Source organism: Pipra filicauda, unplaced genomic scaffold, assembly GCF_003945595.2.
Source record: "Pipra filicauda isolate LSUMZ 115617 unplaced genomic scaffold, ASM394559v2 scaffold500_size419342_pilon, whole genome shotgun sequence".
NCBI lineage: Eukaryota > Metazoa > Chordata > Aves > Passeriformes > Pipridae > Pipra > Pipra filicauda.
Window position 1 is genome coordinate 75751 of NW_024104644.1, and position 26521 is coordinate 102271.

The 26521-nt window shown below is 61.2% G+C and overlaps 3 protein-coding genes across 7 annotated transcripts in view; all 3 read right to left on the minus strand.

Annotated features, from left to right (window-relative positions):
• Window positions 1–991: 991 nt before the first annotated feature.
• PHPT1 (phosphohistidine phosphatase 1) lies at window positions 992–3386 on the minus strand. Its single transcript, XM_027720403.2, has 3 exons — window positions 3038–3386; window positions 2766–2890; window positions 992–2082 (listed from the first exon to the last, which is right to left on the minus strand). Exons 1-3 carry the CDS (start codon window positions 3177–3179, stop codon window positions 1990–1992), a joined length of 360 nt encoding a protein of 119 aa, XP_027576204.1. The 5' UTR covers window positions 3180–3386; the 3' UTR covers window positions 992–1989.
• Window positions 3387–3661: 275 nt separating this feature from the next.
• AJM1 (apical junction component 1 homolog) lies at window positions 3662–19511 on the minus strand. Of its 2 annotated transcripts, none has more exons than XM_027720402.2 (3): window positions 19400–19511; window positions 9262–9320; window positions 3662–7527 (listed from the first exon to the last, which is right to left on the minus strand). In XM_027720402.2, the coding sequence occupies exon 3, from the start codon at window positions 7469–7471 to the stop codon at window positions 4232–4234; it is 3240 nt and encodes a 1079-aa protein (XP_027576203.1). In that variant the 5' UTR covers window positions 7472–7527; window positions 9262–9320; window positions 19400–19511; the 3' UTR covers window positions 3662–4231. The 2 variants fall into 2 exon arrangements, with proteins under 2 accessions (XP_027576203.1, XP_027576202.1); XM_027720401.2 differs by lacking the exon at window positions 19400–19511 and adding an exon at window positions 12193–12423.
• Window positions 19512–22501: 2990 nt separating this feature from the next.
• RABL6 (RAB, member RAS oncogene family like 6) overlaps window positions 22502–26521 on the minus strand; it is a 55905-nt gene continuing 51885 nt past the window's right edge. The window contains exons 14-15 of one of the 4 annotated variants that reach the window (XM_027720425.2): window positions 25250–25299; window positions 22502–24558 (exon numbers count right to left, since the gene is read on the minus strand). In XM_027720425.2, coding sequence (XP_027576226.1) covers window positions 24355–24558; window positions 25250–25299 — 254 coding nt within the window. In that variant the 3' untranslated portion in view covers window positions 22502–24354. Of the gene's footprint in view, window positions 25300–25368; window positions 26404–26521 lie in introns of those variants that run through there. The other 3 variants (XM_027720430.2, XM_039386785.1, XM_027720431.2) reach the window with 3 other exon arrangements.

Sequence of the window (26521 nt, forward strand, 5' to 3'; positions counted from 1 at the left end):
GTCTCCCTGGAACCTCGGGTTTCTGAGATGCCATAAGCAGGAGCCAACCTTCACCCTGCCTGCACCACTCTGGCTGGAGGGAGCAGCTCAGCACCCAGCTCATGACTCCCACAGGGCAAAGGGGTACAGCTCTGGGGCCACAATCAGGTCACTCTTGGGGCAGAACATCCCTGCAGAGTCCCAGCAAGGGCTGATCAGCTTGGAAGAAGCATGGCTTGGCAGCCAGAGCCCCACAGGGCACCACCAGTGCTGCCTGGTGATGGCAACTGCTGCCACCTGCTTCCCCACCTGGGTAAGGGAAGGTGCTGCCAGGGCTCATGGGGGCTGCTAGCCCATGGGACCCCTCTCACCTCTGCTGTTGCAGCCCCTGTGCCCAGAGAGGGGCCCCTGCTGAGTGCAGCTTCTCCCCTTGTGCTGACGGCCTTGGACTGTGGATTGCAGCGGGATTGCATCAGGCACAGTAAAACGCAGGCTCAGCTCCTTCCCCCAGCGCCAGCCAGATCCAGTGGGACCAGCAGCTCCACACTCCCCAGCCTGGGCACTCCAGGCACAGAAAGAAGCCCTGCCCTGCCCAGCAACCTGGGAGCACCGAGCTGGCCATGGGCCAGTGCCGTGGCAAAGCAGCCACTGGCCTCCTGGGTGCTGTGGGCAGAGTATATCCTACAGGTCACAGGATGGTACAGGCAGGAAGGGACAACTGGAGGTAATCCAGTCTCACCCCTCTGCTCCAGCAGGGCTCCCTGGAGCAGTCAGATGTGTCCAGGTGGGTTCTGAGTGTCTCTAGGGAAGGAGATTCCCTGATGATGATGAGAGGACTGGACTCCCAGGAGGAAAGGCTGAACTGGAGGTGCTCGGTCTGGAGAAGGTGCAGGGGGATGCTACCCATGTGTGTAAGCCCTGGCAGGAGGATGCAGGGAGCTGACCCTTTGAGCAGGGAGTGCCCTGAGAAGGGCTGAGACAGCGAGGACAATGCGAGAACAGCAAACACCACTTTAAGGTTAAGAGAAACCTTTTTTCTTGTGAAGGTTCTCAAAACCAGAGCAGGCTGCCCGGGGGTCTGGGTTCAGGGACATTCCCAAATCCCATTTGGCCACAGCCCCCAGCAAACTAATCATAGAATAAAATCATGGAACGATGGAATCCCCTGTGTTGGAAGGGATCCACAAGGACCATTGAGTCCAACTCCTGACGCTGCACAGGACACCCCAACAATGTCATCAGGATAGACCTGCTGGAGCTGGTCCTGCTGTGCTGATGGATGGACAGGACATCCCAGATATGCCTCCAGGCTCCATGATCCAAAGACTCGCAGGGAAGCTGTGCTCCTCTGTGTGAGTACTGGGTGACATTCCGTCCTGGCACAGGGGAGGGTCACACCTTGCAGAAAGGAAGGATGAGGCACAGGAAAACCCTTTTTTTGCCCACAAGGCTCATCACCCCTCACTGTGAGCTTCCTTTGGAGTCTGGGGCAGGACACCGGGCACAGGCCTTTCCCTCCCCCAGGCCTGAGAACCCATCATTTTCTCCCCTCCTGTCTCAGCCCTTCCCAAGGCAAATCCCAACGCACCTCCTGTTGTCCCTACCCCAGATCCTGCCCACTCCAGGGTCAGACCCCCCTCAAGGGGCTGAAACCCTGCGGGGTCTCTCCTGCTGTCAGCGGGCGCAACCCAGAGCTGGGAAAGGAGCAGCCGAGCCATGAGTGTGGCCACCCGAGCAGCTGTGCTCCCCAACGAGTTTAATTCTCACAGACACGCGTGGGATGAACCCCCGGCACCGGGAGGCTGGGATGGAGTGACCACTGACTTCACCAGCTTTGCCATGCCAGGAAGGCAGGAGCACCTGGCACATGGACAGTCCAGCGACGGTGGGGAACAGGCGAGTTCTCACAGAGGAAAAGCAAGAAAGCCCAGAGCACTGCGGGGCACAGGGAGCCTGCTGGCACTGCCTCGGCACCGTGCCAGCTCCAGGCTGGCCCCACGGCCAGAGCAGTCAGTAACCTTCGTCTGCCCAGGTGATCTCGTAGTCGGGGTACTCGGCCTTCAGCTTCTCCGTGGTCACAGCATGGTCAGCTCGCCCAAAGCCCTGCACAGGAGAGACGATCCCCAAGGAGAGCTGGTGGGTGGCCACCCGTGGGGGAGGCCCTGGAGCCTGTGTCTGTGACAACCCTCTGTGGCAGCTCAGCCTGGCTCCAGCTGCGGCTGGCACAGCACCCCGGCGCTGGGAAAACCGGCAGCACCGTGGCCTGGGGACCAGCACCTTGCCCTGGCCCTGGCTGGGCTCTGTGCCGAGACAAGGACGCAGCCAGGGTCTGCACCTAGGGACCCCCTGCATGGGTGATGCCCCCAAGGGTGCCACCAGTCACCCTGACAGGGCCCCGCAGCACCTAACACGCCTGCAGTGACACACTCAGGACATGCAGACACAGCAAGGACATGGTGGTTGTGCAGCCCAGCTCCTCCGCAGTACCCAGCGCTGGGGTTGGATGGTGCCCAGGGCAGGCCCGGGAGGCTCTGGGTGTGTGACTGTCCCACGGGCAGAGACTGGAGAGTGTGTGGGGTGCCCCTGCTCTGGGCAAGGATTGCTCACCCGAGAGGGTTCTGTGGGGTCTTCCCTCCCGGGGACCCCCAAGACCCCCGGCAGCGCCGCCGGGCTCAGCCCTTCCATCCCTGAGGGGACGCGAGGCTGACTCGGCCACGGCCAGCGGGACCTGTCGTGGGGAGGGAGATGCCGCGTCCGCGCGTGGGTCCCCCACGGCCCCCGCTTACCACCGAGTACCCGTAGACGTGGATCTTCCTCTCCTCGGGGCGGTGGGCGAGGCGGCCGCCGCCCAAGCACTCGCAGCTCAGGCCGTGCCGCGCCAGTTCCTCTGCGGTGCGCTCGAACAGGTCGGCTGCGGGGAGGGAGCGGGGGGGGCACGGGGACCCCCCGACTCAGGCGGACTGGACTCCCGGCAGCCCCCGCCCGCCCCTGGGGCCCGCGGCCGCGTCCCTCGGGACTGCGGGCCGGAGCTTCCCCCCCGCGGCCCCGCGCCCCTCACCGTGGTACTCGGCCCAGCCGTGGCCGCGCACGACGTCCTTGTGTGGCGCGCCAGCGCCGCGCACCCGCAGCAGCACGTACTTGAACACGCCATCGCCATCGATCTGCACCACCGGCACTCGCGACAGCGCCGTGCCCGCCATGCCAGCCCGGCCCGCCCCGCTCCCTCCGGGGCAGCGCCCAACCAGCGCCAGCGCCGGCGCCCGCCCCGCCCCTTCCGTCCCACCGGCCAACTGGCGCCCGCGGGCTAGGCCCCGCCCACAGCCGGGCGGTGAAGCCGCGCCGGAGGCGCAGGGTCCTGGCGGGCGGGGCCGCGGCTCTGGGGGCGTCGGGGCTGCTGCGGCCCGGCCCGGCCCGGCCCGGCCCGGCCCGGCCCGGCCCCGGCGGTGGCAGCAGCGGGAGCGGCAGCGGGTCCTGGCTGGGGAAGGGCAGTGGCAGCGGGGCTGCGGCCGCTCCGGGTGACAGCGGGCGCGGGCCCTTTGCCGCGGCCGGGGCTCTGCCTCCCCGTCTCTGCAACCCCGGGCAGCGCCGGCCCCGGCGCCGTCACCCCTTACCGGCGATTCCTTCCGGCCCCGGTCAGATACCCTGTCAGACACCCCCCGCCCGCCCCCTGCGGATCCCTCACCCCGCCCGCCCTCCCCCGGCGGCGGCCGGGGACCCCCCAGCCCTGCCCCGCTCTGTGCCCAGAGCCCACGTCGGGGCCCGGGACAGCCCAGGTGCCTCCAGACGCCCTTGGGCCTTCACAGTCCCTGCTGCTCGCGCAGTGACACGCTCAGGACACACGGACACGGTGAGAACACCGTCCTGGTGCAGCCCAGCTCTCCCTGCAGCACCCGGCCGTGGGGCCGCTGCTGGACCCCTTGGACTTGAGGGCCCTGGAACAGGCCCCAGGGGGCTCTGGGTGAGTGGCAGCCCGGCGGGCAGGGGCTGGGGGGTGCATAGGGTGTCCCCACTCTGGCCAGGCACCGCTCACCTGAGAGGGCTCTGCGGGGTCTTGCCAGGCTCTGGGCTCTAGGGCAAACCTTGGGCTGGGCTCCCTTCATCCCTTGGGTCCCTCCAGCACTGCTGGCCACCCGCAGCCCACTGCAGCCCCCTCCCCTTGGTGCCACAGCCAAGGGAGTCCCTGTCCCACCGCCACAACAGGACAGCACCTATCTACAGAGGGGATGCCCCAAGGGTGCCCCCTGCCCTGCGTTCACATGATGTCGTCCAGGAGGTTGGGGCTGGCCACCCAGTCGAGGGTGCGGGGCTCGGAGGCTGCCATGATCATGCACATGAACTGTTTGCCCGTCCTCTTGTCAATGGGGTAGATGGTGGTGGGTGTGAAGCGCTTGTTGCTTTCCACGAAGTCGCAGAGCTGCTCATAGACAGCGGGGAACTCGTGGCGCAAGAAGACGCCACGGATGCGCAGCTCCCGCTGGATGTTGATGAAGCAGATCTCCCGTGCCTTCCGGCCCTCCTCCCCCTCCTTGTCGATGTCTGCCGTGCCAGGCGGTGGCGTCAGGATCAATGTCTCCATGTCCCGCTCCTTCTTCAGGATCTTCTTCTCGGGGCTGGAGGAGGCTAAGGCCACCTTGGCGTATTTCCTGACCGTTGGCACCTGTGTCTTGGGTGATGGCCGCTCCGGCACTTTCTGGGTGACGGCCACGGTTACATTCAGCAGGAAACATTCGTTGGGGTCGTACTGGTTGCCCGTCTCCCGCAGCTCCCGGGCATAGTCCCCCAGGTTGTCCGAGTAGCTGTCCAGCTCCCGCAGGGACAAGTAGGTGGGGGACATCAGCAGGCTCTCCAGCCCAAACTGGAGGAAGTTCTCAGCTGAGCCAGCGTTGGGGAAGCCAAGGAAGAGGACACCGCGGCCGCGGGAGAGGTATCCGACCTTGGCAATGCGCGAGAAGGCCTTGTGCACCTCGGCGTTCTCCCGGCAGAACTGCAGGACATGGCGGCAGACGCTGCCCACCCGCCCGTAGACGCAGCTCGCCTTGTGCGTGTCCCAGTCCTCGCGCCGGCAGTGCCGGGAGCAGTAGTAGGTGTAGCAGCTGTGGCACGATTTGAAGTAGAGGCAGGCGTTGAACATGGTCTCTGTGCGCCGGCACTTGGCGTTGGAGCACATCATCATGTCGTCCTCCTCTGCGCTCAGGTCGGGCGAGCAGTTCTCTGGCGACTTCTCAAAGGGGCCGACAGCCAGTGGGGTGGGCGAGGGCCGTGGGGCGCCAGCACGAGAGCTGGGGCCTGGCTGCTCCTTCGTGGGTCGGGGTCCCTCGGGCACATTGGGGGGGACCCGCCTGCCCTCGCCCCGCCGGGGGGGCCCCGGGGCGCTGCTGCTCAGGAGCTGCTTGAGCTGCTCGGCGAGGCTGTCCCTGTCCCCGGCGCGGTGGCCTGGCGCTGGCTTGTAGTCGATGACGAGGTCAGTGATCAGCTCGTCCAGCTGCTCCAGGCTGCGCTGGCGCCCTGAGCCGCTCTCCCTGGGGCCGGGCTGCGGGGTGCAGGGCACGGCATAGGGCCCACGCTCCTGTCCTGCGTCCAGCATGTCCCAGCTGGCCGAGCGCCTCTCGCTGCGGCCCAGCCCGTCGGCACGGATGTCGTTGTCAGTGATGGTGATCTCTGGCGTGACGTACCAAGAGCGGCCCGGAGGTCCGCGGCTGCCATCAGCATGCACCCGCTCAAGGATGGAACTCTCGGAGAGGGACAGGGCAGCATAGCGCTTGGGTGAGCTCGACAGGTTGATCACCACAGGCTGCCGGCGCTCCTCGGGGGATAAGGCACGGTGCTGCTCCTGGGTGAGCAGGTTCTCATAGCTGCGCCCGCGTTGCAGGGCCTCCTCCCTGCGTGCCACCGGCGCCAGGATGTTATCCCAGGATTTGGAGTAGTGCTGGGTCTCCCGGCCCAGCCGCGGCGGGGTCACGCCATAGCTGGTGTGCCAGGAGGAGAACATGGCCTCGCGCCCGGCCTGCTGCGGGGTGAAGCGTGACACTTGCAGGGTTTGGTAGGGCAGCGTGGCCCGCTCGGGACAGTACCAGTCCCCGAAGTGCAGGGGCTGTGCGCTGCGGGGTGGGGGGCACGTCCGCGACAGCACCTCCCGCTCCCGGTACTTCCCGTAGTCCTCGGCATAGAACATCCGGGCAGAGGACCCGAGGGCCGGGTATGTCCGAGCGTCCTCGGCGTAGAGGGTTTTGACGGGGGTCCCGCGCGGGGCATAGAAACGGGGCTCATCCCCATAGAAGGCGCGGGCAGGCGCCTCCTGCACTGGGTAACCCCGTGCCTCCTCCACGTACAACGTCCGGGGCGGCATCGTGTGGACGGCAGCCTTGGCCGGGTCCTCTGCGTAGAAGGGCTGGGGCACGGCGTGGCGGCCGGGGTAGGGGTAGCTGGCGTAGCCGGAGCTACGGAGGGGCATGGCGGGGCTGGGGCACCGTGCTGTCTCCTCCGCGTAGAAGAACTTGGCGGGGACGCCGGCGGCTGAGAAGGTCATACAGCCCCTGTCGGGGTACTCCCTGAATTCCCGTGAGGCCGGCACCGGCACCGTCTGGTACGCCAGCACTCGGGGATCCGCCTCGTAGTACTCAGCGGGGTAGGGCAGGAGCGGGGCGTCCCCGCTGTAGGAGTCGCTGGGGGTGGGTGTGCGGGATGCGGACGCCTGCCGGCTCCCCGGCACGGCCAAGCTGCGGGCGGCGCCGGGGGCGCGGGGCCAGCGTGGCGGCTCCGGGCGGTTCGGGGCTGCCCGCTGGCTGCGCGCTGTGTGCACTAGCACCGCCTCGTCCGGCTTGATGTCCACCCGGCACTTGACGTGTGGGCTGGCGCCCACCTTGGCCCCCGGCCCCTCCTCGTAGCAGTTGCTGCCCAGGCAGAGCGGGGAGATGCGGCTGACGCTGCTGCGCTGCGGCTGCAGTTTGATGGGGTGAACCTCGTTGGCCAGCGCCCGCAGCGGCACCGGGCCGTCGCGGCGCGGCGAGGGATCAGGGCGGGAGGGCTCCCGTGCCACCCGCAGCACCTCCCGCCCGCGCCGGGCCGGCGGTGGCGATGCCGCCACGGTAATGGGCACCGCGGTGAAGGTGGACTTCACCCGTGGAGCGCTCTTGGAGCGGGCGCGGCGCTTGGGCTCACTCCGAGGCACGGGGGCTCTGCCGACATAAGGGTCTTGCTTCGGTGGCACCCGCCTGCCCGGCGGCCCCGGCGTGGGCTCAGGCGTGCCGGGGCGCGGGCACGGGCGCTCCATGGCCGGGGGGGTGCCCAGCTCTTCCAGCGACTCGAGGAAGTCAAAACTCCTGCAATGGCGCTTGTTGAAGGGCTGCGGCTCGCGGGACAAGGATGAGGACATGGAGGCGTCACATTGTGCCAGGGGCTGACAGATAACAGAATCCCCAGGGGCTGCAGTGGCCACTTTGATGTCTTGGTACACTGTGGACACCAGGATGTCAGGTGGGTCTGTTCGTGTCATCTTAAAAGCAACTCTTCTCCCACCTGTCAGACGGCCTCAGAGGACGGTCACCCGCCCTGCAAGAGAACACATGAGGCGCCTCAGTCCTGGCGGGACCTCAGATCAATCCCCATGGCTCCTGGCTCAGGGCAGGGAGTTGGCCACCTCTTCAGAAATGAGGGTTTGGGGGCATCCTAGCCTCCACTGCTGCTGTTAATAGTCAGATCTCAGGTGGGGGAAGAAGCTGCCAAAAATCTTCAGATCCAGGGTACAAATCACGGAGTGGCTGGCAGGCCACATGCGGGGGCAGCCGGGCAGCTCTGGGTGCCAGCTCAGTGCAGGGAGAGAACACGAGGCACCATGCCCTGTTCCTAGGCCATAGGATGCAGGGACTCTCTTGCAGCATCACGAGAATCAGAAGCTCTGAGCAGGGCTGGGGGGACTCACTGCCAGGGTTTTCCTTAGGGAGTGTGTGCCCAGCCCTGGTGTGAGCACCTGAGTGGTGAGGGGTCTCCTGGGACTGTGTGCACCCACATCCCAGCACCAGCACTGTAGGCAGGAGCACGGCCCAGGAACGGGCACCACGACCACCCACCATGGTAGCTGGGAAGCCCCCACAGCGTGGGGCTCTCTGGGGTGCAGGAGCTGTACCCCCCCACACGATGGCTGCACCCACTGTGGCCCACAAACACTCCTGTAGGGTGGCCACAGTCCTGGCTGCTCGGAGCCGCATCACTCCCTGGGGCTTCCATGGGTGGCACTGGGGGTGGCAGAGGTGCCCCAACCCACATGTCGGAAGTAACTCTTCCCTTGCCTCCCTGTGCCAGAAGGGATGTGCTGGCTCAGCACCCACTGGCTTTGTCCTTTCCATGTCCCATGACTATGACACAGCCCCTAGGCTGGAGGGTGAGTGGGATGGTGGCTCCAGCTCCCATGGGACACAGGGTCTGACACCCACCATGTGCCAGCACCCTGCACCCTGCACCCCACTGCTCCAGGACGATGCCGTTGGGTGGTCAGGGTGCGCAGAGTCCCCAGCCACAGTGTGACACAGCTGTGTGACAACGGGGACATCAGCACAAACTCCCTAGAGCGAGCTGGGGGAGCAGAGGAGGGGATTTGCCTGCAGGACTAGGTTGGTGTTGGCCCTGACCTTCCCCACCAGCCCCTCCAGAGTTGCTGTGGGCTGTGACCAACACCGAGGGTGTTCTGTCCACAGTGGGGACCCTCAGCTGGCTGTCACCTCACCATGTGCTCTGAGCATTGCTTGTTTTGGTCACCACAGGCCTGAGAGCGCTAGTGGATACTGGCTGCTCCACAATGCACTAAAGGTGGGTGGCAAAGGCCACCAAAGGGTACTTGGCTTTAAAGAGCAGCAGAGGACCACAGGGAAGGTGTTTCTTGAAGGAAAGGAATTGACTTTATTTGGCAAGAAACATTGACTATGCAGGGATGGGGAGGGGGACCTGGATTCCCCCTCGTTACCCGCCTCAAAGCCAGGGGTCGCGGATGCTGGAGCTGAGGTGAAGCCAGTAGGGTTGGGGTGTCTGTCCATGGCATGAGCTGGGGAGAACAGGATGCCAGGAGGACAGAGGTGGGGGTCCCAGTGTCTCCCTCCAGGGCTGGGAGGACAGGTTTGCCCCCAAAGTGGTGGCCCAGCATTGGTCCTATGCATTACAGCGTGTGGGCACTCGGCTGGATCTGGGCAGACAGCACCTCACACCGCAGCGATGCCAACGGTGGTGATGGGAAGCCCTTCCCCATGGTGTCTGGGTGGCTGGTGAGCAGGGAACTATAACCCGGGGTCCTACCTGGTCCGGCAGCAGCAGGGAGGTGGTGAGTGGGCTGAGGTGGCGGCTCCATCCCAGCACTGCAAAAGAAACAAGGCACATGAGGGTCCTGGGGCACCCCCAGCAGTGCTGCAGGGCCTGCTGCCAGGGCCGTGGACGCCTTGGGGGCACAGGGAGCACCCTGAGAGACCCCTGCAGCCACAGCCCCTGCTGAACCAAACCCAGTGAGGCCATTGTGCACATTCCTGTGCGTCGGGGATGTGGGTGCTGTCCCACAGGCACCAGTGTGTCCCCCACCCACCCAGCAGCACCCGTCACCCATGGAGCCGCAGGGTTGCCATGGTTTCTCCAAATTATTCCTCCTCTGCGAGGACAGTGTGGGTGAGGACAGCGTGGGTGTGTGAGGAGGCTGCGTGGGGGGCTGGGACTCCACAGCAGGGATAGTGGAGATCCTGCACAGCCACAGGCACCCCCTGACCATCGTGGGGGGCGGAACTGGGATGCTCCCACAGTGCTGCCAATGCCACTGCACTCCCACACTCACCTACCTCTGACACTGAGTCCCCTCCAGAGGGAAAGGGTTTTGCATCCCTTCTGCTCTCCAACCCCCCCTGCTCGTGGGCATCCCCGTTCACCCTCAGCGCTGCCCACTTTTGTCAGGCAGCAGCCTCCCTGCCCGGGGTTCCCACCCTCTGTCACCCCGTGGATGCTGACACCGGCCAGCAGCAATTTCAGAGGAGCCGCTGCCCATGGAGTGGGCGGGAGCCACCCCTGTGGGGTCCTGCCCTTGTGCCCAGCCCAGCCCCCCACAGCCCCACACGTGAGCACCGGCCGTGGCAGCACGAGGGGCTGGGGACCAGGAGCGACCCCAGATGCCAGAGGGACCTGCAGGAGGCTGCCGGGAACTGGGTCGCTGCCTGCACGTGCCACGTGTGGGCTGCAGGGGGTGTGTAGGGGTGGGGTGCACTGCCCCCTGCCAACGCACCCCACACTGCCTGTACACTGCCTGTGCACTGCCTGTGCACTGCCTGCCCGCTGCCTGCCCGCTGCCTGCCCCATGCTCACGGTGTGTGCTGCCTGGGCTGCCCCTGCCAGGGCACTGCCCACACACTGCTCACACTGCCTGTGCCCTGGCCCGAGCTGCCTGTGCACACTGCTCTGCCAGTGACTGCCCCACAGCCTGCCCATGCTGCCCTGGGCACTGCCAGGGCACTGCCCACTCACTGACTGTCCCTGCACGTGGCAAGGGCTGCTGCCTGCACACCCTGCTCTGGGGCACTGCCTCAAGTGCAGGCTGGTGCCCTGTACATGCTGCCTGCACATTCCTTGGGCATTGCTGCCCACCCTGCCTGCTCACTGCCCACACACATCCTGCTGAGCAGGCAGCAGCACTGCCCAGGGCACTGCAGCAGGTAAGCTGCCTGCACACTGCCTGCATGCTGCGTGCACATGCAGAGCACTGACCATGCAGCACTTCCCCCCCACCCCTCAGCAGCCCCAGCACACACTGCACTGCACCGGGCCCACTGCCCCCATACGGCCCCGTGGGCACGGCCAACAGCACCTACACTGCCTCCAGCACCGCCCTGAGTGCTGCCCCGAGCACAGCAGCGGCACCTGTGTCTGGACATGCAGCCAGAGCAGCATCTTGCAGCCGCTGCAACCACCCTGCTCGAGCAGATGATGCTGGAGGTCCCACCAGCAGCTGCTGTGGGGGCAGTGCCTGTGCGCGCTGTGCCCTGGCACTGCCAGCACCGCTGCGCACAGGCCTGTGTGCCGTGTGTGTGCCAGCAGGGCACCGACGGCCGCTGCTGCCTGCGCATTGCCTGCCCCGGGAGCTGGCAGCTGGCACAGCCCGTGGTGAGGTAGCCCGTCATCCCCCCGGCCCCTGCCCCGTGTACATGGCAAATAGACACTTCCCCCTGTGCCGTCCCCAGGACACCCCCCCCGACACACACACGGTGCCCTACACCCCTACGGCTTTGCCCGCCCTGCACATCATGCAGCCCCTCCACACAGCCCTGTGCCCCCCAGCCCTGTGGCCCTGCCTGTGCCTCAGAACCTGTGTGCCCCCGGCACTGCCACATCCCCTCTCGCCCATCCGGAGCCCCCCATGCACACACGGCTGCCCAGCCTCCACCCTGCCTGTGCCTCCGGAAGGCACCCCCAGCCCAGGAGGGTACCCTCGGTGCCGGCATCCAGGTTGGTGTCACCAGCACCCCAGGGTGCAGGGGACGCCCTGACTCCTGGCCCCTCTAGTCCCCCACCCTGCAGGGCACCCGCAAACGGGCACGGCCGGGCGGAGGGGGGGGCTGCGAGTACCCCGGGGGGGAGGGGTTGGGGCCGGGGCTGGGTGGAGAGTGCGTGGGGCGGCCCCCAGGGGGAGCGGGGCTGTCCCAGGCACTGTCGCAGACGCCGGGGCGGTGACCCCGGGCACCCCCACCCCGCTGCGCACCGGCACGGGGCCCGCTGGGCCCCGCAGGGTGCTGAGCCGGGCACCGGGGGGAGATGGCTCGGCCCGGGCACTGCGGCGGGATGGGATGCAGATGGAGATGAGGATGGGATTGGAGATGGGATAGGATAGGGATGGGAATGGGATGGGGCACACGAGAGGATTACGGGGATACGGGTAGGATGGGGTGGGATGACTCGGCTCAGGAGCGCGGAATGGGGATGGTCCCCGGGGGGCTGGAGAGGTGGAGAGCGCACAGGGAGATGGGAAGAGGGATATGGGGCACAGCAGGATGGTATGGGGAGAATGAGGGGAGCCAGGGGGTTGGGATGGCCCGGGAGGATCTCGGGAGGATGGGATGGGGATGTGGAACACGGGGGAGTGAAGCGGGAGGTTGGGATGTGATGCGATGCGATGATCCGGGGAGCCACGAGGGGATAGTCCGGCCGGAGCCCCCGGTGGTACGGCAAACCCCAGCCCCCTGCCCGGGACTCCCTTACCTGCTCCACGCCCGCTGCCCCGGCAGCCTCCGCTGCCGCCGCGCTAGGCTGGGGATGCCGCCGCTCGGGAGGCCATGGCCCGGCTCCGCCCGATCTGGCTCGGCTCGGCTCGGCAGGGCACGGCTCGGCCCGACGCTCCGCCGCCGCTTGTTTTGCCATAAATATGGCAGGCGGAGTTACCAACGGGGCCGGCACCGGCACCGGAGCCTCCCCCGGCGCCGCCCCCGGGCCGGTCCCCATCCCCATCCCCAGTCCCACGTCCGGCTCCGTTCTATCCCGGTCCCATCTGCGGCCCTGTCCCCGCCCCTCGCAGCATCCCTGGGATCCCCCGGGCAGGGTCTGGGGGACGCCCGGTGCCGTCCCTCGGGGGGGTTCCCTGCACCGTGGGTGTGAGTGCCCGCAGGACCACCGGTGTCCCTGGGCACCAGAGATTTGCAGGGGGGCTCAGTCCCATACCATGTTCAGAGATCCCACGGCCCGTGCGAGCCCCCTCCCCTTGCACCGGCAGCCCCCCAATTCCATCAGCCCCCCCAGTGCCAGCACCCCTCAGTGCCAGCATCACTCCAGTGCCAGCAGCCCCCCAGCTTCAACAGCCCCCCCAGTACTGGCAGCCTCCCAGGCCTGTCCTGCCTGACCTTGGCCCATCACCATGGCCCTGTGCAGCTGGGGCTAACTGGGCAGGGAAATCCCCTGCTAAGCTCCTCCATGGAATGGCCTCGTTTTCCCGGAGGCTCCGGGACTGTCGCTGCCTGTGGCAGCCAGAGCCCGTGGGGATCCTCAGGGATGGAGATGGGCAGACGTTGCACAGAACAGCTCCCAGCATACCTGGCCAAAGCAGCTCCCAGTACAGCACGGCTCCCACATCACAGCTCTGCCTCAGTTTCCCCATCTCCTCCTTCCTTGAGCCACCCTCTGCTGCCCACAGCCCCAAGGGCAGCCCCAGCACTTGTGGGTGCCCCAGCATGGGCATGGCCCTGAGGACCTGCCAGGAACTGCTGTGGCTCTGAGCCCTGATCCAAAGCAGGTGCACCGTGGGATTTGCTTGATTCAAAATCCCTGTAGTCAAGACCCTTTCCTCCTTCTACTGCGGCAACACAAACATCCTTCCACCATCACTGCTGCCTGCACCAGGCAGAGCTGTGCTGGGCAGCCTTCCATGGGCTGGCACTGCTGTGATTCCTGCAGGAATGCCCCTGGTGCTCTCTATGAACTGTGGGCACTGCTGAGCCCACTGGGACCAGCAGCATGTGCCCTGCCTGGGGCCAGGCTGAGCTCCAGAAACTCATTGCACTCATGAGTGAGACAAGAGCTGGGGGGAGGAGCTGGGAGCAGGGTCAGCCTGTCCCTGCTGCACACACTGGGCCAAGAGACCACCGGGGCCCCCTGTGCCATGCTCAGATGGGCCCCATCACCCCCCCAGTGCTTCCATTTTCCTCTCTGCAGGACACAGGGCTCTGGCTGCTGGTCCGGCCGCTCCTGCTGCCCCCGGCTTCCTGCCCCCGCGGTCCCTGCCGTGCTGCTCCATCTGCTCCTGCCTGCTGCTGCCCTGTGTCAGCCATCCCCCTGCCAGGGCTGAGCACCAGTGGCACCGAGACGCGGCCGCTGATGCACGCGGGAGCACCAGCCGGGCTCTGTGTCCCCCATGGGTGCGATCACCCGAGGGATGCAGGAGACCATCCCTACGGGAAAGCAGAGTTTCCCAGCATGGAGAAGGATGCTGCCAGGTGGGCACAGCAACACCTGCCCTGAGGGCATCTCCTTCAGTGCCACCCTCTGTCCATGCAGCTGTGGCCTCCCTGACACCTGCATGGATTAAGATCACCTGTCCAGAGCTCTGTGCTTTGGAGCAACCACAGCTCCAAAATCAGGGGACAAACTGGCTGGACCACATCCCCCAAGTCCCATGGCAGGGGACAACGGGACCATCTGCTCCCCCTGTGTGGCTGCTATTCCAGGCTGCAAAGTGCTGAGGGATCCAAATGGACCACGGGCATGTCTCCATACACCGGACATGGCAGCGCCATGGCATGTGCAATGGGGCTGTGGACACTTCCTCCTCCTTCACCTCCTTCACCTCCTCCTCCTCTTCCTCCTTCTCGAGCCAGTGGCAGCCTGGGGGAGAGGGGAAGGGGAAGATCCTACAGAGGAGGTTGGAGCGGAGGGCTGTGGCTGTGCTGGCTGCTCAGAGCTGTCACCTTCCCGAGCACTGGGCCATGCTGCTGCTTTCTGCTGTGACACCCTGGGCACCCGGTCTGGGGCACCCGGTCTGGGGCACCCGGTCTGGGGGGACAGCTCCAGCCCAGCCTCAGGTGCTGAGAATGGTTGAGTGGCTGGGAGGGAGCTGCCCCCCACCTTGTGCCCACTGCCCACAGGGGTGGCAGCCCCTCAGATGGAGGGGATCCCCTTAGCACAGCCACGTGGGCAGCAGAGCTCTGCGGGGAGGGATGGGCCTGTCCCTTACTCCTTGCAGAGAACCCCTTGCAGGGGTGTTGGGCCCTCGCCGTGGCTGGGCGGGTCCAGGCTTGTTCCTGGCCGGAGCTGCTGGGGCCCTGTCCTGCCGGGAAGGGACACATGAGTAGCCAGAGGGATCACATGAGCCAGGGCTTGTTCCTGCAATCCTACAAGGAAAAGGCCAGCCTGATGCCTGTCCCCAGCAGAAGCAGCTCCTGTCCCTGTGTGTGGAGTGCGTGGCTGTGCTGCCCTGCCCTGGCTGGTCATTAGGACCAGGAGCAGCCACGCTGGGCCCGTGTGGGGGCAAACTCCCCTTTCTGTGGGGGTCTCTGCCTCCTCGGTGCTGGGTCCTCCCCCAAGCCCCACAGAGAGCAGAGCCACAACGCACTGTGTCCCCGTGACTCAGTTTCCCCAGCAGCCCTGACAGTGTGTCCCTTGTCAGTGTGTCTGCATGTGACAGACTCAATTCTGCCAGGCTCTGTCCAAGGGGGAAACTGAGGCGCGGAGGAACAGCGTGCCCACAGGTCACCTGTGTGGGTCTGTAGTGATGCTGGGCACTTGGCCAGACTTCAAGCAGGGCAGATCTCAGCTTGGGGGGCTGACATCTGTCCTGCTCAGCTGCAAGGCTGGGTGGGGGTGTATCACCAGCCCTCCTCAAGGACCAGCTGGAGCCATGCCAAGAGCTCAGTGTGAGATTTGATGCTCAGGACATCAGATCCCCTGATCCAGCCCCCCGTGCCCCTTGGTGCAACTCAGAGCAGGAAGGGGCCACCCAACACAGGGACCCCCCCCATGCCTGCCCCAGGGATGCTGACCCTGGTGGGGCCTGGCAGGGCAGCAGAGGCCAGTCCCCAAACCTGCTGGGCAGGGGCTCTTCTGGCCTCAAACCTCACGTCACATCAGGAGGCAGAGGGACAGGGACATGTGGTCAGGAACAGGGACAGGGAGGCTGGTGGGGACCACAGGGACGGTGGGGGGGGACGACGACAGCTCTGACCGGGTCAGCATAGAGCAATTTTGAAGCTCTAGAAAGACCTTTCTGAGCATTTGCAAAACGCTGCACCCCTCTGTCAGGAGGGTCAGAGCCTCACTGGGAGGTAGGTATGGGCAGGAGGTGGGCAGCGAGGGGAGGTTTTCCCTGGGATCCCTGTGGCAGCAGCACCCACCCCAGCAGGGATGGAGGCCCTCCAGACACTGATCCCAGCTGTAGCACTAGCTGCCCCTGGGCAGGTGACCCTGTCACCTCTGTGTGGCAGCTGTGGTGAGACAGAAGGTCAGATGCTAACCAGGGAGAGCTGACAGAACAGAGGGGTGGAGCCCCTCTTCTCTGGAGACAGGCTGAGAGAGCTGGGGGTGTTCAGCCTGGACAAAAGAAGGCTCCTGGGAGACCTGAGAGCCCCTGTCAGTGCCTAAAGGGGCTCCAAGAGAGCTAGAGAGGGACTTTGGACAAGGAACTGGAGGGACAGGACAAACAGGAATGGCCTTCAGCTGAAGGAGGGCAGGGTAGACTGGAAATTAGGAAGAAATTCTTCCCTGTGAGGGTGGTGAGGCCCTGGCACAGGTTGCCCAGAGAAGCTGTGGCTGCCCCAACCCTGAAAGTGTCCAAGGCCAGGTTGGATGGGGCTTGGAGCAACCTGGGCTAGTGGAAGGTGTCCCTTCCATCCCCATGGCAGGGGATGGAATGACATGAATTTTAAGGTCCTTTTACAAAACCAGTCTGTGATTCCACAATCTGACCACAAGCCCCACTGGAGGTCAGTGGAGCCCATCCCCCTTGGAGCAGCAGGACTGCCATGAGGGATTCTTCCCATGTGGTGGGACACTGCCCAAGGGAACTCCTCGAGGCTGAGAGTCCCCACCTTACTGCGGAGTGATTGCACATTCCACGTTAGCTGTCCTAAAATCTTGAGAATTCTCAAGGCAGTCAGGCAGCACCAATTCCATTTGACATCATGAATGTGTATTCAAATGTTGGGGAAGCTTTAATTGGTTTATCTGGTTTATAAAATAAATCTTGTTTGAATATACTGTTTGTCTCTATTTTATAAGATTCCATAACCCTCTGGCAGCTCCAGTCTGGCAGTGGGACTGGGGCACTGATGTGGTGCTGCCAGGGGAACCCAGCACGGCCCACTCTGAGAGCAAAAGGAGATGATTAGAGAAACTCTGAAGCAACTGGGGAAAAATACCCGGAAGGATGTTAAACACAAAGGAACAATTTCCACCTCTGTCCTGTGCCAGGCACGTTACTGAGGGACGGTGAGACAGCACATCCTCACCTGACGGACCGGGCAGCCAGGCCAGTGCCAGCTGCGCTTTGGGACCTGTTCCACAGGACATGACAGGCTGGCAGATGTCAAGCAGCCAGTAGGTTCCCAAAATGCCCATCCTGGGGAGCCGGGGGCCAAGCTGCCCTCCCATGGGGTGCCCTTGGCAGTCCAGGGGACAGGGCGGGCTGATCCTGTCTGCAGGTGCCCGAGGCTGTCTGGGGTGGGGGGGTGTGTGACCTGACAGACCGCGGGTGGCAGTTTGGGCTCCGCTGCCCCGGGCACGGCGATCCCCGTGTTGGCTGTGCTGGGCGGCGTCCACGGCACGGCAGAATGGGGGAGGCTGGGCAGCCCAGCACGGGGCCCGCCATGGGAAGCCACAGCGCGACGCAGGCACCACCAGCCTGTCCCCGGGGCCACCTGCGAGACGGGACCGGCGTCAGGGCGATTGCACCCGCGGGGTGACGGCTCTGCCGGGAAAGGGCTGGGCACGGCTCGAGCCGAGCGTGAGCAGCTCCAGTGAGGCAGCTGGAGGAGGCCGCTGGCTCCCACTTGGCTTCCCGAATGCAGCAGAAATCCCTGCCCGACCGCGGCGTCCAGGCGAAAGGAGCAGGTCAGGTGCCCTACGGAGCACTGGGAGGCGATGCCGGATCTGTGCCGTGCCCCCGTGGGCTGTGATTCCATGGGAAGGGGCAGCAGCTGGGGCTGGCCAGGCCTGTGGGCAGGGGGTGGCTGCTGGCTCCTCCTCACGGGTGCTGCAACCACTCAAGCAGTGGCGAGGGACTGCCCCGCTCCCTCCTACGCTGCTCAATTCACAGCAGGGATAAATATTCGATACCTTCCCTTTGCTCAGGCTCTCTGTTTCTGGCACGGGCAGTCACGGTGTGGGGGCACAGAACACTCACTACAGGACCAGCTCCGGGGGGGCCCGAGGAGGATCCTTCTGGCCGCTGCCACACCCCTGCCCACAGGAAAGGGCTAAGGGGGGAGCAGCAAAGGCAGGACTGGGGGCACACAGAGGGCAGGGCAGTGGCATGGGCCTGGGCCTCTGCCCCCACCGCAGGCAGCACCACTGCAAGCTGCTTCGAAATCCCCCGTTTCCAAGGCAACGTGGGGATCCCACAGCTGGGAAAGGCAGAGCTGGAATGGGATGAGACACTTGCTGCCGGCCCCTTCACCTGTCTGGGGGCAATGCTCTCCTTTTCCAGAGCTGGCTGGCATCAGCGTGATGCCCGGCTGGGGACAGGAGGGTCTCCCCTCCTTTCAGCTTCTCTCCTCCTTTCTCCCTCACATCCCCTCCCTGCCTCCAGCTCTGAACCACGGGAGGAGCCAGGCCCTGCTGCCTGCTCATAGTCTAAGGAGGGAGACGGACCCTGCCCTGCAGCCCTCATAGCTTTGGTGGCACACAAGGGTGAAGTGAAGCCTGTAGAGCAGCTGCTGAGGGGTCCTGCCTGCACAGAAAACTGTAACCCCACATTCCTGTTGGCCTCCTTGGGAAGGACTGGTTGGTCCTCAAAGGCCAGCAGGAAACCAGTCTGGAGGTCAGGCACAGGGTATTCATCTGCTGACCCACAGCAGGGCCAGAGGTAAGAAGACGCCCTGTTTTGGATGCCCTTGTCCCCCACGGTGGCTGCAAGGAGGGATCTTGGTGTTGCCCTGCCACCAGTGCGTGGTGGGGGTTGTGCCTCAGCACTGGGCAGGGTGCTGGGCATCCCTCCAGCCCACCCCAGGGATGCCACACTCAGCATTGGTAACTCGTGCCCCTCGCAGTGACACCCAGAGATGGCTCCAGCACCGGCAGTGCCGTTGGCAGCCAGGCCAGGTGGGAGTCACCCCCTGTCACGGAGCCGCTGCCTGCTAATGGCACAGGGAGGGGCGTTTCTCCGGACAGCTCTTTTCCCAGCTGGCTGGCTCCCTCCCACAGCCAGCCTGCAGATACCAGCTCAGGCTCTGGCTGCAGCTGCCTCAGGCATTGGGAGCGTTCTCAGTGCTAACACACGCCAACCTGGAGGAGGGAGAGGCAGGACTGGCATCCCCCCACAGGTGTCCCTTGCCACCAGGAAACACAGCATCCCCCTCTTCCTCCATCTCCCCTCTGTGGTGATGGAAAGCTGCACCACTGCCTCCCCTCTTTGCTCCTGCCCTAAGGCAGAGCCTGCCAACAACCTGGGGATAACCAGGAATTTTAGGGGTTCCCAAGCTGGCTGGCTGCCCCACGGCAGTATCCTGCATGCAGCTCCGAGCAGAGCACATATGCATGCAGACACTTCTGCTTTAACCTGGAATGCTGTCCTGTTCCCAACAGGCTGCTCCGTGCCTGAATCCCCAGTTTAGCCAACCTTGCCACACTTCACCCTGCCAGGGTCTGCCTGAGCCCGTGGGACCCAGAGGGATTGCCCACGATGGCTCACTGAAGGTGCCAGAGGATAATCCCCTTTACTCAGCAACTTCCCAGCCAAGGGGTTGGAAAAGGAAGTCTGGATACTCACCGAGGAGTACCTTCAGTCCAGGAACACGCCGGACATGCCTGAGACACTGCAGGCTGGTTTTGGAGGCAAACCTACAAGTTAAAAAGGCTCAGCCACTTGCTCTGGTATCTTTACGCACCAGACTGAACCAGTGCTGGATTAATTATATTATGTCATGATTGAGGCTGTTGCTAGGCTACGGCCCCGGTCCCTAAGCCCGTCCTACTGCAGGATTTCCCCAGCATCACTCATCTGGCTGCTCGGGGCATCCCAAAGGACAGGCAAGCACCTTGGGCTCTCTGACCAGCTGGACCCTTGGATGCAGGGACGCTGCAGGCAGCAAACCCAGTGTGCCCCTAGGCCAGCCCCTGCCCAAGTCCATTCTGCACCAGGCCTGGGGGCAGCCAGGTTTATCTCCGGCACCACAGCCCCCCTGAGCCTCCAAGAGCACCCACAGCCTCACACATTCATTTTGTGTCCTGCTAAAACTCGAGTTCCAATGACCTTTTCATGTTCACTGCTGGGGGGAAGGAAGCAAATTCCCACCCTGGGGCCTTGGCAAGCCAGGAAAAAACCTTGTTATAACCTTATGGGAGCAACAGAAATAGGGTGAAGCTGTATCCCCCAAAGGGCAGCATTGGGGCACTCCTTGCACATGGCCCTTGTCATTAACTATGGAGAATGACAAGAGGCCACGTGCACTGGTGAGCCAGGATACAGCTGTGGAAAAGGCCAGTCCCATCCCAGGGTCAGCAGGAGAGGGATTGTACGGGAATCATTAAGAACCAGCCCTGGCATGACCTCAGCTGGACTGGCACGACCACAGAAAGATGAACTCTGAAGGGAATTGGTGCCAATGGGCACAGCTGTGGGATGGACTGGCAGAGCAGGGATAGAGCCCCTTTGGCAAAGGGCTGGGAAGAGGGAGCAAACCACAGTTCTAGCAAAGGAACAAATCAGCATAAATTGTCCAGGAATAAATCTGGATGGCAATGATCAGACAGCTCTCAAGCCCCAAGGCAGAAGGTGATGGACAACTTTCCACAGGGATTATAGAATCAGGGAGTGCTTTGGGTTGGAAGAATCCTTAGAGATCAGCTGGTTCCAGCCTCCTGCCACGGTCGGTGAAATCCAGGGATGCCAAAAACTGATCTGGAGGTGGGGGCTGCAGGGGCCCGTCAGCCTGTCCTGGTGCTGGTTCCCTACATGGTGTTTGACAGGGGAAAGAGGCAGCCACAGGCCAGGCATCAGAGCCACGATCCCTTCAGCACAGGCCCTGCAGGGCTGGGGCACACGGCTCAGCAGCTTGGATCTCCTGCAGGGATGACTTTTGTGACAGCCACTAACACAGATCAACATAAGGAAGAGCTTTTTTAGCAGGCAGGGGCAGCCACCTGTGCAAATGAGACCTGGGCCATCAGGAGGGAAATGCTGTGCACACAGGAGGAATCCCTGGGGAGAACAGGTACAGCACAGAGGAGTCGGGTCACTCTGGGGCAGCTGGAAGGTCTCCCCAAAACCAGCTCCCAGCTGAGGAGCCACAGGGCTGCCAGGCAGCCAGGTGAAGCCTCCTGAGATCAGAACGTCAGTCAGGACTCTGACTGCACCACGTTCCACCGCAGCAGCTGCATCGTCACACACTGGAAGTGATGGGAGCTGTGAACTGTCACATCAGATTGTCCCACTCCAAGGGGGGGTACAGCAAGGAACACTCCCGAAATAAACACCCCACAGAGGCTGGGGCAGCACCTGAGCCATCATGGCTGGAAGGACACAGTGGGTGGGAGCAGGCACCCACGGAGTTACTCTCCTGGCTTATCTCGAGTAGTCTGGCTCCCAGCTGGCACAGCAGAAGCCAAGATGTAGTCGGATGGTGGCCAAGGGCCCTGTGGATCCCAGCCAGGCAGGGGAGAAGGCAGTGCCCTGTCCCCCATGGATGAAGCTCCCTGTGCTGTGCCGAGGAACCAGCCCCAGCTGAATTGCAGCAATCAATTTGCTCTTCTCCCTCCTACTGCTCCAAACCCAGGGAGCAGTAATGCTGCAGCTCTGGCCAGTGTTAGCTTCAAGAAACTGCAGCTCCTTAGCCTCAAGCTGTTGATTTTTTTTTGGGGATGACTGATAAAACCCAAAAGCAAATACCCTGGTACCTCTACAGATGCTCAGAGGAACTATTTATATCGATGTGATCCTGCAGAAGCTTCCCTCTAATGACGGGCATGTACACATACTTTTTATATTTAGCTTCTTTGAAAGGCTGGGCATGGGAGAGCCTGGCTCAGACAAGGCCTGTTTCCTTCTCCCCTCCCTCACACTTGCTGGCTCTGGATCACACCTCACGCTGTAGCCCGAACCAGTTCAGCATCCCCTGGAAAAGGGAGAAGCCTAAGTCTAAAAAGACCAGGTTGGACAGGGTTTGGAGCAACATGGTCTAGTGGAAGGTGTCCCTGCCCATGGCAGGGGGATGGAACAAGATGAACTTTAAGGTCCCTTCCAACCCAAATCAGTCTGTGATTTTGTGTGTATTATAAAAAGTGCCTTCTTGCTGCTATTCCCTTCCACACTCCTGCTTCACCCACAGGGTAGGATTTCTCTGGCCTCGCTGCAAAAGTCAAACCATGCCACACACCCTCCTGGGGCTCTAGTGTAAGCAGAGCCAGTTTCCACATCTGCTTTTCCTCTTTACAGGAGTATTTTAGAACAAAATGACTGATCTTTGCTTGTTTTTGCCACAGCTCCTTGTGCTGACAAGCCACAGGGAGTGTGAAGGCTCCTACAGTGGCAAATCTGGCCCAGGTGCCAGAGAAACTGAGGAGAGCACTGGTGTTAGGAGGGACAGGGCACCAGTACAGCCCCCTGCTAACCACATCTGACCAAACCACCGACCCTTCCACACTTGGGGAAAGCGACAGCTCCCTCAGGGCAGACTTCGGTTTTGGGGAAAGAGCTCACGGTTTTTACATTCGGCTCCTTTTTTTGGACTGATTTTTTAATTCCATGCCCCATCCCGGGAACACAGCAGCCTGGGGAGGGGCAGGGAGACACCCCTCTGTGACAGGGTGTGGAGGGGCACATGGTTCCTGAGCCCGGGCAGGAGCGCTCTGAGGGAAAAGAAGATGTGCAGAGGCAGGTGTACAACAGAGCTTTATAGTCAGAATGGACTGTACCAGGGTTTCTCGATGCAGAAATGGAACATGACCCAGAATCCTGGTGGAACAGAAATGCTTTCAGGACTGCAGCAGCTGAGGCTCAAGTGCCCACCTGCCTTCACGCATGAGGGGCTGCAAACCGGTCCTGTCCCAGTCTTCCTTTTCCTCCCCAGGTGTGCAGTTTGAACAGTCCCATGCAATTTCCCTACAGTGTCATGTGGAATGCTCAGAGGAGGCAAATGCTAATGGCAAACAGACCTGAACGATACACTGCTCATGCAGCAAAAAAAACAATTTGTTTTATAGGGAAATGGTTACAAGTGCATTTTGTGGGCAACAAAAAGAAAAATGGAGCAGGAGAATGCCTGCTGGTCAAGACAGCTCTGGAGTGGATAACGGATCAAAAGAACACATTGCTTGATAGGGACACAGAAGGAAACTCCAGTTTGGATTTCATGGTTGACATCTTACAACAAAAAGGGGAGAGAGAGAACAAAACCAAACCTCAAATCAACTTACAAGCAAGAGGGAAATGAAATGCACAGAACCTGGAGGGAGCTTCACCGTCTGAGCTGAGCAAGGGACCCCAGAACCAAATCAGGAGGAGCGCAGAGTACTGACCACTCCATCAAACACAGAGGCTGCTCACTGAGGCACAGGTGAGTGCCATGGGTGGCCGTAGTGCCCATCCAATGGCTGCTGAGCAGGTACCAATCCACAGGTTTAAGTTCAAAGCAAAAACTAAAAGGCTTCCCAAACACGAGGCAGAGGGGGCTCTGCTTGGGGCAGGAAAGGCAGCACGCTGGCTGGCTGCAGTATGGACAGAAGCTGGAGCAGGACGGACGCTGCTGAGCTGCAGTGCTGGTCCCTCTCGGTGCAGAGCGGCAGCTGGGGCTTTACAGCCTGACTGTAAAATGCCTGAGAAGCAAATGCCTTGCCATGCCAACACTGCCCTGTAGCCAATTCTGAAGCTCTGGATATCTTCATTTCCATATGGAGTCATGTCCCTGAGAGGTCCCGGCGGGAGGGGATTCTGGAATATGCAAATTTAAGAGTGGGAAGTGCAGAAAAGCACTGATTTTTCTCTCTCTTTCAGGTTATCTTTCCACTTTGCATTGTTTTCCCAAACTGCATAGCAGCTTACATGTAGTGTCTGAGACACCGGGGCCACGGAAATCAATGGGCTTCATGAATTCCAACAGCAGCACCAGTGAGGGCTAATTAAGCTGCTGTGCAGAAAGGTCCCGTTCAAAGGGCTTCAAAAATCACACACACTCTCTTTCACGCTGGCTCTGCGCCTGCTACTTTAGAGAGCTGTACCATAGATGATCTGCTTGACTTAAAGCTCATCAACTGCTGGGTGAAGCTATGGCCAATATCACCTTTCTCCTTAAAAAAATAGGAAGGATAAGAAGTTAAAGACTTGAGACAGTCGAGCACGATGCGTTCATGCGGCATGTTTTTGTACTCCTCTTAACAAGACAGGAATTTCAAGTGTGCAGGAGTGGAATGCAGCAGGGACGGAGCAGGAGGCAGGTCCCCTCACGCCCACACCCTGCCAGCGACCCGACGGGGCATCTCTGGAAGGAGAAAAGCCGACAGCCTGGAAGCCGTACCCTGAACCTTCCCCTGGCTCATGTACATCTCAGCTGCGTTTGCTTTGTGTAACGATGCACCAGGCCAGCACACACAGATGTAAAGCTTTTGTTTTGCTCACTCTGGTTTGAGAGAATATACATTAAATGGCCAAAGCTTTACACATCTGTGCCTGTCCTGGGGTGACTCGTCAGAGAAGATGGAGACAGCCACGGTGCAGAGTTCACAGCCAGCCTACAGCTCCTCATAGTCCCCCCCGCCCCGTGGCTTGCTCATGCTGGCTCCTCCTCCGCCAAGAAAAGCCTCAAGTTCATCTATCTCACTGCTTTTCTCCTTGCTCTTCTTTTTCTTTTTCTTTTTCTCTTTCTCCTCTTTGCTCTCCTCCTTCTCTTTGCTCTTCTTGTGTTTGCTCTTCTTTTTCACTGACTTGTCCTCTTCCTGTAAAATGAGAGCATTTTTATTAGTAAATCCTCTGAGTATTCCAGTGACCCAGGATATACTGCTCTGACACTTGGCTCCGATGGGAATCACAGAATGGTTGGTAAGGACCTTTTAAAGATCACCTAGTCCAAACCCCCTGCTATGGGCAGGGACATCTTCAACTGGATCAGGTTAGGGTGAAGCATCTACTACTAAGGCTGGCTTGGAGTTAATTCCAGAAGACCATTCTGCAAGCTTGGACAGAAGAGTGGACAGACCACCTGGCTTATATGTAGCAGTGGTCTGTCAGGCAGTTTATGCCCAACAATACCACGGTATTGGACAGGCAGAAATGGCACAGAAAAAGACTCCTGCAGACTTCCCTCGCTGTCCCTGAGATTAGGTCTGTTGGGGACACCCCCTCTGCTCGGGAAATATCTATGCTATGAACACTCTCAGTTCAGCACAGATGCACTGCTCTGCCTCATCCTGTATTTTACAAGCTCAAACACTCCCTTTTCAAAATTCAGCTGCTCTAAAAGCTTGATTTGAAGCTCAATGGTCTGCAGAGCCTGGGAGGCACACACCAGCTGCAGGATGTGAACATGGAAGGGAGTCCACCTGGTCCCCAGAGGACACCACAGAAGGCCACCCCTGTTCTTGGTTGGTAGATAACATGGCAGATCAGCTCTGAGGAATTAAACAGTACCTCTTTGCTTTTCTTTTTCTTCTTCTTTTTCTCCTTAGAAGGTTGTTTATCTATTAAAACAGAAAAAAACCATTGTTTTTACTCAATTTAAATGGTAAGAGATGCAATTCTGCCCTGGACCCATTTCTGAGAACAAAATACTCCATCTTGGAGCCATGGGCAACGGCAATGCTGACATCTCAGGACAAACTGTGCCCCTTTAGAAACCAATATAGGCTCCAGCACTCGCACCCTGACTCAACAATATGCAACTTGTTTAATTATGAGCATTATCAACACTGACCCGGCATTCACTGTGTCACAGCTACTAGGAAACAAATCTAGAGACCAGCTTTACAAAACGGTCCGAAGGCCAAATTTGGGACTGGATTACTATTTCAAGAACTGAAGAAGAGCTCCCGGGAACAGTTTTCCTCTGATGGAAATCCTCCCAGGCATGGTTTGTGCTTCTCTGAGGACAACTGAGGACATAGTGCCAGCAGATAGGACACCCTGACCGGCCAACACTCACTGCTGCTCACACTGTGTATGGAAATTACATCCCCAAAGCAACCCTGCTGCAGCCCTACTCTACAGGGGTGAATACTATTAAATGAGTCCCAGAGTCCATCACTGTCACAACATTTGTCCCATGTGACTGTGGCTGCTGAGCTTCCACTGTCTCTGCACAAAACCTCCTTGAACAGCAGGGTATCTGCTTGGCTGTTTCACAGAAGGCCTCATGACTGCACCACATTTCACATGTGCGATTTAACTGTCACTCTTACCTACGCAGCCCTTTTTCCTCAGCTGCTCTGTAAATGGAGAAGTTTAATTGCCAGTCAAGTTCCAAAGACTGACGACCGAGAAACAGTTTTATATTTATCACCAAAAGAGATAGGAGGAACCCACGGTGAATTATTAAAGATGCTAAACTGAAGTTAAATTATTGACTTGGGCCTCTGCAGATGCACTTGCAGTTATTTCAAGCTCTGCTGTTCAGCAGCTCAGAGCGACAAGCTGATGAAGCCATGGCAGCCTGTGATACCTTGCTCACACTTTTGGAACAGCTCTCTCTGGTGCTGCTCACAGCTTTCTTCCTTCCTTAAGTCTTTAACTTCCCATCTTTCATCGTGACATCAGGGCGGTCTATAGAAGTTGCTCTGCAGTAATGCCTAGACAGCAGGAATTATTTGCACAAGTAAGACTTGTTCCCTCGGGGAATGGGGGGAAAAAATACAGCCCGAGGAATGCTTAGATTGTGATCAAGATCCCACCCCATTTTTCCCCAAA

Coding starts and splice junctions, on each gene's coding strand:
- PHPT1 (XM_027720403.2), bottom strand. CDS start 3,179: ATGGCGGGCACGGCGCTGTCGCGAGTGCCGGTGGTGCAGATCGATGGC. Junction 2,891..3,037: donor CGGCTGGGCCGAGTACCACG/GTGAGGGGCGCG, acceptor CCCTCCCCGCAG/CCGACCTGTTCGAGCGCACC. Junction 2,083..2,765: donor ACGTCTACGGGTACTCGGTG/GTAAGCGGGGGC, acceptor TCTCCTGTGCAG/GGCTTTGGGCGAGCTGACCA.
- AJM1 (XM_027720402.2), bottom strand. CDS start 7,471: ATGACACGAACAGACCCACCTGACATCCTGGTGTCCACAGTGTACCAA.